General features: G+C 33.4%; 1 protein-coding gene across 2 annotated transcripts in view; it reads left to right on the top strand.

Moving 5' to 3' along the window:
* Sec71 (ADP ribosylation factor guanine nucleotide exchange factor Sec71) overlaps positions 1-15,999 on the top strand; it is a 104,204-nt gene that overhangs the window by 34,955 nt on the left and 53,250 nt on the right. For both annotated transcript variants that reach the window (XM_076464039.1, XM_076464038.1), the window contains exons 10-13: positions 3,049-3,148; positions 10,929-11,029; positions 11,774-11,921; positions 15,147-15,348. In XM_076464039.1, the coding sequence (XP_076320154.1) occupies positions 3,049-3,148; positions 10,929-11,029; positions 11,774-11,921; positions 15,147-15,348 (551 nt within the window). The remainder of the gene's footprint in view (positions 1-3,048; positions 3,149-10,928; positions 11,030-11,773; positions 11,922-15,146; positions 15,349-15,999) is intronic.

Below are 15,999 nucleotides of genomic sequence, written 5' to 3'. Positions count from 1 at the left end.
TTTCTAACAATCTGAATGCTACAATCCAATTTTTTCCCTTGTACTGTGTAACTTGGCTCATTCTCACAGTACTGACATGTTGATAGTTATTTGTAGCTAAAAGTTGAGTGTTCCAGTTTAGGGCTGTACTGTTTGGACTAACCTTGGCTCCTTATATCTTTTGTTGGATGGTAAGAACTTTTTCTGGGCATATTCACTCAGTGGGTTTTTGCATGGACAAGTGCCTCTTAATGCTTCTTTTTGTTCACAGTCCAGAGACTATACTCATTTACTTCTACAAAAAGCAACATTGAGGGAGTCCTGATTAAAGGTAGAGAAGTCCATTGTTATCCCCACTCAGTACCTTGTTCATTTGGGGGTTTTCTTGAATTACATCCTCATTCAGCTCCAATCATCTCTTCATATTTGGGATATGAAGAAAGCAGTCCAAAATAGTCTCATGTTACATTCTCTCACACTTCAAGAGGTTCTATCTCCTTTGGAGATGTGGGCTTCCTTGAAAGCTCCTATTCCCATGGGTTGAGCTCAGATGCATTCTCTTCAATGAACATTACTTGATCAGTGAAACTTCTGAGATCCCTGGGTCACCCCATTTTACCCTTCCATCCCCATTCAGGGCCAGCCTAGCTTGATTGCGAGACAGGAACCAGACAAACATGGAGGTTTTTCTTTCTCCACCTTGTGCAGATTTGCATTTTTTCACAGTTGTGTCTTTACAGGGTTGGAGTGCTTACCTTGACATTTGGAAGATTTCCATTCTCTGGTTAGTTGAGGAGTCTTCCCTCCACATCAACATTTTCCAGTTTATGGCAGTTTATCAAACTTTTACCCATTATCATTTTCTTCTGCTTGGAAGGGTGGTTATGGTGCACTACAACTCCACAGTGGTATTTTCACTACCCAGTGATACATCAAACCTCCTTCCTTTTTGTCTCCCATTCACACCCACTAGAGTTCACTCCATAGTTCTATCCTCAATTGAAATCACTCAGTGTCTTGTTCTACTTGTGATTCTGTATTAGCTGTTACAACCACATTTCCCTCTGTTCTGACCTTTACTTGTAGAACCTCTCCTACTCTTATCTCTGTCTTGGTCTCTATTTTTCAATCACCATCAAACATTGTTTGTCCAGACATCATCACACTCCATCTTCATATATGGCTTTTGTCGAGTTCTTTTCCTTAACTCAGGGACTGACTTTATGTGTTGCATCCTTCCTTGGCTTTTTACCCAAAATAAGGGTATACCTTTAGCCTTTGGTCTTTCTTTACTACATGGCTTTCATCCTTCTATTCCTCATCTTTTGTAATTTTTGCATGGTTTTTTAACAAAGGCTTGTACTCTTCAACTGTGTCAAGCTATTAGTTGACCTTTTTGGACACCATCTGTTTTCCCAAGTTTCATAAGGTTTTTGTCTTACCCTGTCTTTCCATTCTTTTCTGGTCCTTTCAAATCATGCATCATCTTTGTTTCTTTGATTTGTCTTATAGGAATCTCAGTATTGTCCTTTATGCTCTTTCCCATCAGTCTTTTAAACCTGTGTTTGTGTTCCATGTACAGTCTCTTGCTTAAGAATCCCTGTCACACCAAACATGCTTGTCCTTTCAGCTGTGGGGGCATTATAATGTGATGGTCAATCCCACTATTTATTGTTAAAAGAGTAGCCCAAGAGTTGGCAGTGGGTGGTGATGACTAGCTGCCTTCCCTCTAGTCTTATACTGCTAAATTAGGGATGGCTAGTGCAGATAGCCTTCATGTAGCTTTGTGCAAAATTCAAAACAAAACCCTATTTTTACAGTTGAGTTTCGGAGAACGTCTGCCCTGTAACACTGGCAGCAGGTTTGTACACTGTTCCTACAGTTGAGTAAATGTGTCACGTCCTTCTAGTGATTCTATATGCGGGATGTTTCTTTCATGCATTTTGGTCAAGGCAATGTCATGACCCTGTAATGCTGTATTTGATTTGTTGTACTTCATGTTCATGTGGTAGTTTTAGGAGTTTGTCCTGTTTTGGGTGAAAATTAACTTCCTCTTTGTAAATGTGGTTGCTTGACATATGACACTGTGCTTACTTAGAGTTGATGTTCATGAGTATATGTAACATGGTCCACATGCCTTTGCCGTTATATTTGTTTTACTGTATTTCTTTTTATCTCTTTTGATCGTCAAAGTCTTAATACCTAGGATGAATTATGGAACCTCATCTGTCTGATTGATCTTTTGGTACATAGCTAATTTGTTTTTTTAATTTATTATGAATGGCCTTTTTAAGAATAAATTGAATTTGTGCACATCCTCTTTTTCTGCTTTTATTGGATTCATTTCCTACTTCAACAGTGAAGAGCATATGTGTTTTAATAGTAGTTTGGATACCACAAGTGTGCTTCTCTTTCATCTCAAAGCACCCTCATTCATTCTAGGTGGTTACTTTCTGGTTGGTTGCAATGTTGTATGTCTATGCTGACCCCTCCATTTGGAAATCTTAATTTGTGAGAGTGGAGATAAAGCTATATTAAAAATTAACATTTTCTTACACTCAAAATATATTTCTGATAGGTATTTACCTCCTTTCACACACTTCACACCCTTTTTCTCCATTGTTGATATTATCCAAGTACAACCTGTTAATTCTTGAATGTGAGGATTAAGTGGGAATAGTAAAGGGAACAAGTTGTGCAAGTAGAGGTGGTACAATATTATTGGTGGAAAATAGTTGCATAACATTTACATGTTAAAAAATGGCATGAAATTGATGGGGTGTTTAAGCTGGTGTGTTGAGTGCAAAAATTCTTTAGCAATCTTTTAAAGACAGAAAGAAGATCAATACAGCATTGTGTTAGTGGAGGTGAATACCTCTCAGGAATACATTTTGGTATAAGAAAATGCTAACTTTTAAAATTCTTATCATACCAATATCTATTAGTCACTTGCTTTGAACTGTCAGAAAAGTTTTTTTTTTTTCTCTTCACAAGAAGAGAACTATAGTGCCTTAAGTTTCTTTTAATAAGAAAGGATGATTAAAGTCTTTTTTGTTTTTTTTTTGCTAGGTATTTTTCAAAGAAATATTTCTGAATATCCTTGAGACTCCAAGCAGCAGTTTTGAGCACAAGTGGATGGTTATACAGGCTCTAACACGAATATGTGCAGGTGCAAGTTTTGTGTTATGCTTTATTTGTGTTAGAATTGGTCAATTTTTTATTACAATGTGAGATGGAAACAATGTTTATAAAATGAATTTCAGTTTGTGTAATAAAAAAAATCAGAATGAAAATAGATTTGATCCTTAGAAAAAACTGAAAAAATAATTACAATTGATAATTAAGTTTAAATTAAGCTTTTCTGTTATAGTTTTCTTACTGTGTCAAGTATTAAAACTCTACCATAGCTGAGATGTTTCTCCTTTTAGTAAGCCAGCTTCACAGAATTGTTTGGTTAAAATAGAAGCAGAAGAATTGTGTAATTATAGTGAGGTATATAACATTAAACTACAAGAATGATCTTGAAAGATAAATCAGTTGTGATATTTTATGTAAGGTTGTCTTGTCAGTCTAAACAACTGTTTATTATAAAACATATAGCAAAAATGTTTTTGTAATATGGTACTATTATTAAAAGCATTGTAACTTACATTTTAAACTTAGCTGTTCATACTGTGGTATGTTTGCTGAAGTAAGAATGAAAGTGTTAAAATGTTTGGTCTATAGTAGCTTATTGGATAATGTAAGATGTATGTCAAGTTATCAGGGCTGAGTGCAATTAAATTTTTAACTCTTATACTTTTGGTAAATTTATTACTTTTGCTTGATCAAAGATTTATGTTTGCCTATGTCTGTATAGCAACTTAAAATTTTATTTATATCCTTTACAGATAAGTTTTGTATTTAGTATTATTATGAATCAAACTATTGTTTTTTAGCTCCTGTGTTTTTCATAAATTGTTTATTGTTTTAAATGACAAAAATAATATAGTTTTCATGAAATATTTTCATATGCTTTATCTTATAGGTTAATTATGTGGTGATGCTATAATGTGTTATAGAACAATAGTTATTTGATGTTAGATTGAAGTCAAGCATGTTACTGTAGAAGTTAGAGCTGTTGACATAACTAATTTACAATTACCAATTTACAGAACAGTTAGTCATAACAAGTTTACTATTAATGTACCTGATGAGTTTATAAAAGTATTTCAATAATAAATTTAACAAACTTCTTATTATAATGAGATACTTTTCTAAAAGTAAGGCAGATTTAAAGGGAAATGTTAAATTTTTGTATTTGGAATTTTTTTATTTTATATTTCTAGCCAGTTGAATAAAAAATTGTTGTTAGAGTTGAATATTTGAACAAACAAAGTTGTAGCAAATGTATTCTTTTTTTTGTAACTTGAAGATTTTTTTATGTCTTTAGTGGCACTCATAGCCCAGAAATCATTGACACTTGTCATACCATTACATTTTGTGATGTAATGTCTAGATGTTTGAGGTGTTTTCACACCTGTTTATGTATCTGTAATCTAATCATCTGTTTACTGGATTTTTGACTGAGTCTTTAACAATCATTTGTTTTTCGTTTTTTTAAAGTAAAAAGAACGTTTAAGGTTTCACAATTTTTAATAATTTGTTAACATTATGATATGTGATCTTTGGGTATATATACTTTAGTTTGTGTGTGTGTGTATCTCAGTGTAGCAATAGATTAATGTACTAGCTTAGTATATAAAGATGCATATTTAGAGAGAAGCTTATTAGAATTTCAATATGGTATGTGCCTCTTCTCACAAGATTATCTATTTTTGTCCAGTACTGCCCTTTGTATTTGAAAAATTTTATTTGTGCATGCCACAAACCTTCTGCAACTCCTGTTGGAATCAAATGATTCTAACATGCAAATAATCACGTTACTTCTTGCCAGTAGGAGTGTGACATATTCATGTGACACATGACTATATTTGCCTCTACTAAATTATCAGTTGTTTTGCAATCCTTGAGCTCAGAAGTGTTCCTTTGTTTCAACTTTCTTGCTTAGCTTTAGTATAATCACAAAGTGGTTTTCATTTAAATTACTTCCACGTTTCTTTATTTTTATTGAATTACAGTTTTTTACAGTCATGTTGTTATTTGTAATTTCAGGTTTGGTTAACTCTTCTTGATGAAGAATTCCAAAGTTCATATTACTGTATTGTGGATCATGCCAATGACTAGCATTATGGAGATTGAATGTTGTATGAGACAACCTCTATTTCCAGGTTTGTCTATTTCCCACTTCTGATTTTTTTGTCTTCCCATGGCCCTCCTGAGGATTCAGTTTAGTATGATTTTTTTGGACCTCATTTATTAGGTGTAATTTATCCCTTGCCCATAGTTCCTATGAACCACTTCCTTCCTCATTATGTGACCTACCTTCACATCCTGTCCTTTTCTGGATGAACACTTGTTTGTTTCTGTTTTACCTGTTTGGGATTGGTAGTTCCCAAATCTCCTTTAACTCTGACCTGTGCCCAATTTTCCCACCTTCTCTTATCCTCAACTCTTCTGCAGTATCCTTTTGTCATCCATCTCCTCCCTGAGGGCTCCACCAAATGTCTGAGGGGTTTTCTGGTGACACCCTGTCTCTTTTTTTCTTCACATTGGTTAGTTTGTCATTTTCAGCTCTGGCTTTGCATATATGGTTTCTTTGTTGTTGGGACTTTTTAGGTCAGGATGTAACCTTATTTCACAATCTTTAAGATTTCATATGGTCCCATTTTTGCATCATTACTTATTTGCATTATCCCTGAATCCTTGGAGGCTTGAGTTGCATCAGTACATCAACATTTTACCCTTTCCAGTCTTGATGCCCATTTGTCTCAGCTGGAGCTCAATGTGGCAGCTATTTTATCTAAAGGATTTGTGATCTCATTTATTTCCTCCTCCTGTGTCTTCTATATTCATTTATTTCTCTCTGCCTTGGGATCCAATGTGTGGTCGTCGTTTATTGGAGATGGTTGAAGTTCTGCTGTCTCGGTGTGCCATCAGATGTGTTCTACATACTTCATTAGGTATTGATTTCAGAGTTTCTATTGTTTCCAAGAAAACTGGAAATTAGAAGTCTGTTATCAGTTTTGTTCTACCTCAAATGGCTCATTCAACTGCCTTGTTTAACATGGGATCATTTATCACTCTACAGTGGGCATTTTCTTTGATGACCAAGATGGACTTTGTCATTGCATATCTGTACAGTGTCATCTGTATCTTTGATTTGTCCATCATGGGGTGATTTTACCAATTTTGCACTCTACCCTTTGGAGTTACTTCTTCCCTTTAAGTTTTCTTTTGCTCATCATCTTTATGATCTGGGGTTGCAATTCCACCATTTTATGGACATTTAACTTATTCTACCTCATTTAAGTCTGGAGTTGGCCAGTCATGCTTGTCAATTCCTTCAAGTGATGCTTGGGTAATCACATTGGAGAAGTCCTTCCTTCTTTCCTACCCAGTATTTTGTTTATTTAGATGTCTTTTTTTTAAAACTCATCTCAGTCAAGCTCAACCTTCTCTTCTGTAACTTCATTCCATGGAATTTTCAGTTTACATTGCCCTTTCTGGTTGTGAGGTTCTTTTGTTTCTGGGATGTGGTCATCAATGGACAAGGCCAATAAGTCTGCGTGAGTCCTGGTTCCTCATTCTTGTCTGGATTCACATTTTTTCATGAACACAGCCGTTCAGAGCTGGTATGCATAGGTCAATCACCAAAAGGCTTTGGGTTGTTGGTCTGTCAATGAAAACTCCTTACATATGAATGTCATTGAGCTTCTTGTAGTCTGTTGGGTTTTAAATTGCATTCATCTCATTTGCATGTCATGTTCTGAGTTTTTCTGTCTAGTAATGGATCATCATTTCTGCTTCAACAACATTTATCTGATGGAGTGGTCATTAGATCCCTCTTCTATTCCATTGGCTTTGATCTCTGTGGGGGTTTCTAGACATGAGATGCATTTTTTACAGCCTTCAATTACAAATTAGCCATATTTTGGTCCCCGGTACTTCATCTTTTCTCTCTGGCTGTTCATGCCTTCAGCCAGGATTAGTCCCATAATTTCCTGTGTTTATCATCACATCTGATTACTTCATTGGGTGGTTCCTTTCATCCATACCATTCCCATGTCAAGTCCTGATTGCTCCTTATTGGCTAGCTCAAACATGGATTCCATGATTACAACAACCTCAATTTTCCACTCAAGTTCCCCTTCTCTTGTCTCTCTTCTTTCTTTGTCAAACTTAGTTACTAGTTCTATATCCAGTCATTCACACCTGGCTTTTATTCAGTTCTTGTAGAAGAGATTGTGTCTCTCTTGTTGCATAAGTTTTCTTTTGGCTTGTTCTATATGTTCATTTGCAGTGGTGTATCAGTATAAATGGATAGTGTTCCATTGTTGGTCTGTAATCCTAAGATTTCCCACTGATTGACTTACTGTGGCTCTTGTGGCTTTTCCACCATGGTTTTTTGGTCTCCTCACTATTGGGTTATCAGACTGCATTTTCTCATACCTTTCATTACTACAAGTACCATTAAGTTTATATTTCCCCTGTAAATATCATGTTGAAACATTCCAGATTCATTGCCTCCCTCAGATTGGCTAGTATTATTTCTGATTGGGATCTTAAGATGTTCCTTTATTCCTTCACTTTATCTCTGTTTGAACCTATTTCCTCATGCTTAAAAATATTTTTTTCTCTTAATATGTCAATGTTAAAGGTCTGATTTATTTGCTATTGCTATTTCCCATACACTTTACCACACTGCCTGTCTTCTCCTGTATCCAGAATATTCCTTCTTCCCAAAGACCTTTGTGGCTAAGGAGAGTAACGCCTGCTTTTTACCCAATTCCCTTCCTTCTATTTCTACCTGTGTTCAAATCTTGATAGACTTTTATGTCTGATCTGTATCCTTTATTGTTATATTGCCTGCATAGCTTTCTCCTTGGTATCTGTTCCCAACTCTTTATCCCTTGACAGTCTTCTTTTGTATGTGATCTTTCTCCTTCTTCCCTCATTAGCTGGGTTCAATGTTTAATTCAGATGGCTCATTCTTCCTTGTCTTCTTCCCACTGGAATTTGTTTAGCTTCCTATCAGATTTAATATCTCTTCCCCCACTTCTTGTTTTCATTGGTCATTGAAGGAAATCCTACAATCATGCATGTGGACAATGCCTAATATGTTCATCTTGCACTATTTACACCATATATTGGTTTTTCTCTGTTGGGTTTTTGTCTTCTGCCTGTGGTTGTTCTTTAAGCTTCAGTGGGACTGTGACTGGATAAGTTTGTATTCAAACTTTTGTTTCCTTTTGGGGGCCCTTGCTTTATTATTTATATGAATCCAACTCTGTGGTGAGTGGTGACTAACCAGGTATTCTTCAATAAGAAATCCACACTGTACAACTGACTTGTGCTTTAACTTTCATGGCTTTCCAGTGTTCATCATTGGGATGGAGTGTTTCACAAAATTGCTTGTATGCGAATAACCTCACAATGCACTTGCTTCATAAACTTGTCCATTCCATACAGTACCACTCACGGACAGCATGGGTGAAGCAGAAGGGGATAGCTAGCTGCCAATCCTTGCCATGCCTTGTATTGAATAAATCAGGATGGTCTTCTTTTCAAAATAAGGTTTTGTGGTCATCCATTGTGCTGTTTCAGGTGTTGATTTTACTCCAGATTCTCCAACATGTTCACATCTCTCTTTTATTCCAGTGGAGTATAGGAGTCCTTACTGCTTTCCAGTTGCAAGCTGCTGGGGTGTGATTGTGCCCTCCTGAATGAGTTTCACCAAAGGATGGGTATAACCATTCAGTTGTAGAGTAGAGGGGTGGTGTTCCATGGGCAGATGATGTGATATCTTCCAATATGTATTATACAATCATAAAGGAGTGAGACACCAAATTACATTTCACCCTTTGATTGGGAGCTTTCATTCTACCACCATGTGGGTGTTGATACCATGGGTCTAGGTGGTGGATTTTGAGTGGAACCAATCAACTTAAGTTTTCACACATGTTTATGGTTGTCTGTATTTCCTCTGTCATACCTCATTTGTGTTGTGGGTCACAGTAGAATTAAGGGGAATTGCTCCAGTTCTGTAATTTTTGCTATCCCTTGTATCATATGCTGAGAATTTTATTGCTTTTTAGAGGGTTCTAATCAGTTTTGCTGTTGGAGGAGTTGATATTTATCATATAGAGATTTTTTGATACTGGATGTAAGGTCCTGATCAATAGGATTGGATTGGTTGAGAGACATGTTGGAATCAGCAAATTTCCATTAGTGGGTGCACAAGGCTTGTGGCATGTATAAAGTAAAGTGTTTGCATATAGAAGCTAGCACTGGATGAGAATAACTAATTTTGTTTAGTAGAGAGGCATAAAGAGGGAGTTTTCATGCATTATGTATGTCAATCTCCTATTGGTGGTGAAGTGATGCAAGATGATTTCCATGGGAGACATGATGGAATCATTTGATTCCCATAGGGGGTGCACAAGGCTTGTGGCCTTTTTTAAAAAAGAAAGTGGATAAGAATAGCTAATCTTGTGAGTGGAGGGAAGTATCTGAGAAATACATTTTCAATATAGGAAAATTATGCTGTGAACAAACCTTGCTTTTTGTTTAGTGAACAAATTTATAATCAAAATGATGTGTAGATACCATGGGATCAAGATGAGTACCAGATTTAACTAAATATTTAAGTTACAGTGAAAAAAAAAACTCGCCTTAAAAATGCAAGAATTTAAACTGATATTTTACAGATGTCTGTTATAGTTTTAGTATTTCTAAATGTAAGGAATGCATAAATCATTTCATAGTGTTAGTATTTGAACTGTAATATTAAATTCATTGTTGAGCCAGGAAGTAAGTCTGTTGCCTTTATTGACTTTACAAATAAATAAGTTTGATAATAGTTTGTTTACTATTCATACTATCTTGTACTATACTAGCTTATATTAGCTTGTATTTTAATTTCAGTGTTGATTTTTTTTTCTACTTGCAAGTAAAAATAATTTTTAATTTACATTATAGTGTACTTCATTTATCTAGTGATTATTATGGATTTTATGAAGAAATATAAAATATGAAGTTGATGTTGTTAAGGAATCAGTTTCCACTGTCTTTAATTATGAAGTTATAACTACCTTTTGGACAGTCTATTAAAGATGTACCTAAATATTTGTATACCTAATTTTTCCTGATATTGAAGATTGTGGCTTTGAAGTATAAAAGAAACTTACACAACTACTGCTACTGGCTTACCTTTACCTCACATGTTTTCAAATCATCTTTAAGCCCCATTTATTAGCAGAAAAGTTCTTTTAGTGTAGATTATAAATGTATATGTTCACAAAGCAGTCTTACTTTCATGGGATTGATTTATGTCTTTAACTATATTGAACACTAAAAGGCTGGGGTTGAAAACACCTTCACTTTTGCAAATATTACATTAAAGATTATGCTCTTATGTCAAGTGTTAACAGTATCAATGTGGTGTGTTCTGCTGTATAATTAGAAGTTCTCGGATAAAAAAGATATGTATACAATACAGTATTACAACCAAGGTTAAATGTTAATTTACTAAGAGTTTTATTTACAATATGAGAAATTGGCTCTGGAATTCTATATTATGAAGTAAAGCACAGTATTTGAATATTTTGAAAGTTGCATTTGTATTTATTAACAATACATTTTTGACACAAGGAAAAACAGTATAAAACTGAGAAATTGGGCAATGTTTGAACATTGATATAAGCCAAATTTTAGACTCTGAAAATATGTAAACAGAACTACAATTATATTAAGCAATTGTAGCATTTTATCGTTTGAAAAACTTTCAAGATTTTTGATATTCACTTATCATATTTCAAGTGCAACTTCCTTTGTTTCATGTTTTGTAGATGCACAATGTGTTGTCGACATCTATGTGAATTATGACTGTGACTTGACAGCAGCCAACATATTTGAAAGACTTGTGAATGATTTATCAAAAATAGCTCAGGTAAATTGATGAATAAAAATCATGGGAAGAACAGAAAATGAAATAAATATGTTAAAACAATATTAGACGTTTGTAGTTGTTTTTCACAAAATGTATTTTTGTAATCTGGAATTAATTAATTTTAAACCACTTGTGATGAATTAAATGTTATGTTTCTAATGATATATGTGAATACAGCATTTATACTGTATGTTGTATTACGTTTCATATAACGTAAATGACCATAAAAAAGCACAAGTGATGAAATATTAACTAATAAATTGTTTATTGTTGAAAATTTTTAATACAATGTAAATTAAATAAGAATATTTGTTTCTTAATACAAGATTAAAAGTGATACAACTTTAAATGTTTTAGTTGGAATTTAGACGTGTAGTTGTGTGAGAAAATAAATTAAACTAATGTAATTATAAATGATGCTTAGTTTTTGATCTTGAGATCATATAAAGTATATATATTCCTTGGAACATTTTCCAACCACTTGAATATATCTCACTTATGAAAAAATAAAACAAAACTGAAAGCGTATTTGTATAATAGAGATTGTTTTGCAGTGTTAGTTTACTATATGGATTTAGAACCAACTTAAATATTTTAAGGTGGCCCAAATTAATGAACATTAAGGGGTTTATAGCTGAAAATATGGCTAACAATGGGGGTATCCAACTGATGAAACAATGCATTCTAGTCTTTATAAATAAGAAAAGTATATTAATTAGCTATGTTATTACATTTTACTCTCAGGGCAGACAAGCATTAGAATTAGGAGCCACTGTCAATCAGGAAAAATCTATGAGAATCAAAGGACTGGAATGCCTTGTATCTATTTTGAAGTGCAAAGTGGAATGGAGTAAAGATTTATATGTTAATCCTAATCAGCAAACCAGTCTTGGTAAGTTAATTGTGTATTGTGAAGTGGATGTTAATTGTGAGTAGAAAATTGATAAGGGTTATTTTATGATGTTCTTCAAACATCTCTTTGACCACTAGCTGTTTTTTACATTAAGCTATTTAGAGTCAATGTCCTTTTGCATCCTCTCTTCTATCTCTTGTAGCAGTCAGGTATTGTGTGTTGAAGATCTGGCACATACTCATTTGATCTAAGCTAAACTATGGCTCATTGTTTTATGGTTTTAATGAGGAATTAAGCTTTCAGGATGTTGGAACCTGTGCATTATTATGTGTTTTAGCTCTCCATGGTAGCTTTTTACACTTTTTTGATCCAGAGTTTGCATACTGACTCTTAAGAACCTCTACTTCAGATGTTTATAACTTTTGCTGCAGTATGCTGCAAACTTCCTTTATTTACTCTGGTATTCCAGAGTATCATTGTTTCTTTATCATGGTGGAATATGCTTTTTCAAAGAGGCAGTCTGTTATTCTTACCTTTATCTTTGTACTCAGGCATAGTTAACTAAAGTATCTCTTATTGGATGAAACTGCAGAATCTGATGATCAGCACTTTTCTCTATTCATGGCTTGTTGCCATCCTTGTTTTAGATTTTTCTCCAAGTCATTTAAACTAGTTTGATATCCCTAAGTTTTTTTATGAACACCTTTCAAACCATTCTTTAATTACCATTTTTATAGAATGGTCAAAATTAGGTGACTGTAGACTGTACTATGGTTTGCTGTTGCTTTGTGTTTGCTGTTAATTTATGTGCCACTTCATTTGCCATGGATGATATAAAAGCATAGCACACTGATTGTACAATTTATAATGACTTGCTTTGTTCTTTGAAAACCTTGTAATCCTTCACTGTAAGTTGTCATCCAGTTTTCTTGGGATATTAATAAAAGACTGACTTATTTTTGTTTACATTTATCTAATTTTCTCTGGATTCCCATCATCTTGGGAATGAACTCATTGATATCAGTGTAAAACCAGTCTGATATCATAGCTGTGCCTATCCCTTATGTGTACTTTAGGCTTTTCATTAAGGCAAGGCTTTTTGGAAATTGGCAGTCAATTTTAGGTAGCAACATAAGAACAAGGTTTTCCTAGTTAAAGCCTTTCTGTTTTTAGGCTGTTCAGTTTATGTAGGAACTGAAGGAAGGAAGTTGTTTTTACAAGGTTCCACTTTGGCCACAGTTTACAAGCAAATCATTATCTTATATAAGAGATTGACCTGTCTGTGACATTCAAGTCACAATCAACCATGTTTTACTCTCATGCTGTGTCTGTGACTACCAGTGATGCCATCATTTTTGACATACTTTACCATGTGGTTTGACATTGCTCAGGTTGATTTTGCTGTTAGCTTTTATAGTTCATTTTAATTCTGTTAAATTGTTTGATCTTACAAAAAAACCAAAAAATAAGAAATTTTTCACTACATATTTTTATTTTTTACTTTTATAAATATTTTACTTTGCTTTCTTTGATTTTCTTATACTCAATTTAAAAAATTTTTTGCTACAGACAACCTTTGTGTCTTTTAAGATAAATCCCTAATAATTAACCAGTTAATCATACTTTTTAAATTAAAACAATACTGAAATGTTTCTTATTTGATTTGTTAAGTTTATACTATTATTTTATGATGAAAAACAAAGTTTTTACAGCACCCATAATCAGAAAATCAGTTTTAGTTTATCATGTTTATTGGTAGTGAAAAAAAAACATTGTTTTCATCTTAACAAGACATTTTAGATTTGTGAGTTTACTGTGTTTTGCCACAGTGAAAACAAAACTGTTATGTTAACAATAAACAATTAGAAATTTTATTTATGAGATTGTCAGACATTAATAAAAACAAAATTAGTATGGTGACCCTAAGCAGAATACCAGTCATGGTGAACATAGAAAACTTATCTGTTATTTTCTTAACCCTAAATTTTCCTTACCATCTGACAAGAGCTGTTACAAATTCATTCAAGCTAATCCTTATTTTTCCTGTAGGAAAGTTGTTCTAAAAGAAAGTGATAACATTGTTTCTTGAACAGATAATTGCATGATAAACTGTTGTAGCTTTGTGTTGGTTATACATATGATATTGAGGGTAAGAGAGAATTATTAACAAATCCTGACAGAAGTGTGTGGAAAAAGGGGTCTGATTTTCTGTTTGACGGCTGTGTAACCAAACAAGATTGAAGGCTATAAAAAAAGTATAGTTTGTCTGAGCAATGATAATTTTGTAATAAATAATTTAAGTTGAATTTTGTAATTAGAGAAGTGGTGGATAAAATAGAGAAAAGGGAATGCCTAGAGGAAATGCATCATACTGGGGTAAATTTAGGATTTCTTTAAAAATCTTACTTTGTAAAATTAAGAACTTAAACATATTTTGTTAGCATATTGATTATTAGATAAGATTTTATATACTAATTTGTTTTAAAATAAACAAAAAGTAATTTGATAAAATTAAATGTAGATCCCTAAAACCTTTTATATGCAACACAGGATACCTGTGGTTACAACCTTCACTATGTTAGATGAGAGTAACTAGTCATGTAGGTAGCGCAAGTTGTTATGGGTAAATCTGAAAATTCCTTTTTAAGCAAGGACCAGTGGAAACTTCCTGACTCTCCTGCTAGTACAGTGGTAAGTCCACAGATTTACAATGCTGAAATCAGGGGTTTGATTTCCCTCGGTGAACACACCAGATAGCCCGATGTGGCTTTGCTAAAAGAAAAACACAAACATTTCCTGAAAGTTAAAAAGTTGATTTATTCCCAGGTTTCATGGGAAGTGACACTCTAATGGTTTACACAAGTGTGCAAACTTTTATGTTTTGATTGAATTGTAAAAATTTTTTTATATAGTACATCATTTCTCCAGTTTGTTTGCTTTCTTAGTATTCAACTTAGTCATTTAGCTAATTTCATAATTACTTTAATTTTCTTGATTCATCCTTCAGTTATAAAGTGGACATACCTAACACTTATGCTGAAGTTAGTTTTACCTGAAAAAAATTATTTCATTATAAAAACTAGATAATATTTACCACATGTACTTCTATGCTAGCTGTAATCAAAAACAGTAGTTATCATAATTGTGAACTGTGTGTTCAATCACTTTCTAGAGCAATTTATAACAATTTAGGTATTTGTTTTGAAATAAAATTATTTGTAGAATATTATTTGTGCAGATATCTTAAGAGTTATTGTGTTGTAGGTCAGGAACGCCAAAAATCACATTTGGATGACTTGGATTCGGGCAAAGGAACCATGACAAGTTATGGCAGTACAAATTCTCTAAGTTCTACCAACAGCTCACATGGTGGCAGCTCTGTAGCCTTAACGTGTCTTCCTGATAATCCAGAACAGTTTGAGGTTTTGAAACAACAGAAAGAGATCAAAGAACAGGGAATAGACTTGTAAGTTACAATTCGTGATGGTGAGAAAACCAACTTGTAGAGAAAATTATATATTTAAAAACAGCTGGTACGGGTAGAAAAAGCACTAAAAAACCAAAAAAACATAGCCATAAAGCTATGCTAACCAGATAAAATTAATGACAAATTAGACAAAATAAAACAATACTTCATCAACAAGTTTCCTCCACAAACCGTAGAAAACATTAAACACACACACCTAGACAAAAAGCAAAATCAATTAACAAAAGTAAATATACCTCACAATTTAAAAAAATCACGAAACCATATACTGCTACATACCATATATTCCCAACATGAGCAGAAAAATAATCAACATTTGGCAAAAACTAGTAACAAAATATGACATTCCAGTTAATACCAAATTTATTCAAAAACCAGACACAAAACTGAGGTCTATACTATGTAAAAACTACACTGACAAACACCACACCAACATTTATAAAATACAATGTGATAACTGCCACAACGTTTTTTTTGAGAAATAAGTAGAAAAATGGAAACCAGATTCAAAGAACACAAAAAGTCACCACACGTTTTTGAACACTTCAAATCAAATAAACACAACATAAACATAAAAAACATTCAAATACTAACTACAGAAACAAACATAAATAAATGCAAAATTAAAGA

The sequence above is a fragment of the Tachypleus tridentatus genome, chromosome 10, assembly GCF_004210375.1.
Source record: "Tachypleus tridentatus isolate NWPU-2018 chromosome 10, ASM421037v1, whole genome shotgun sequence".
Lineage (NCBI taxonomy): Eukaryota > Metazoa > Arthropoda > Merostomata > Xiphosura > Limulidae > Tachypleus > Tachypleus tridentatus.
Note: the sequence above shows the minus strand (reverse complement) of the source record. Positions and strands in the feature narration are given on the sequence as shown.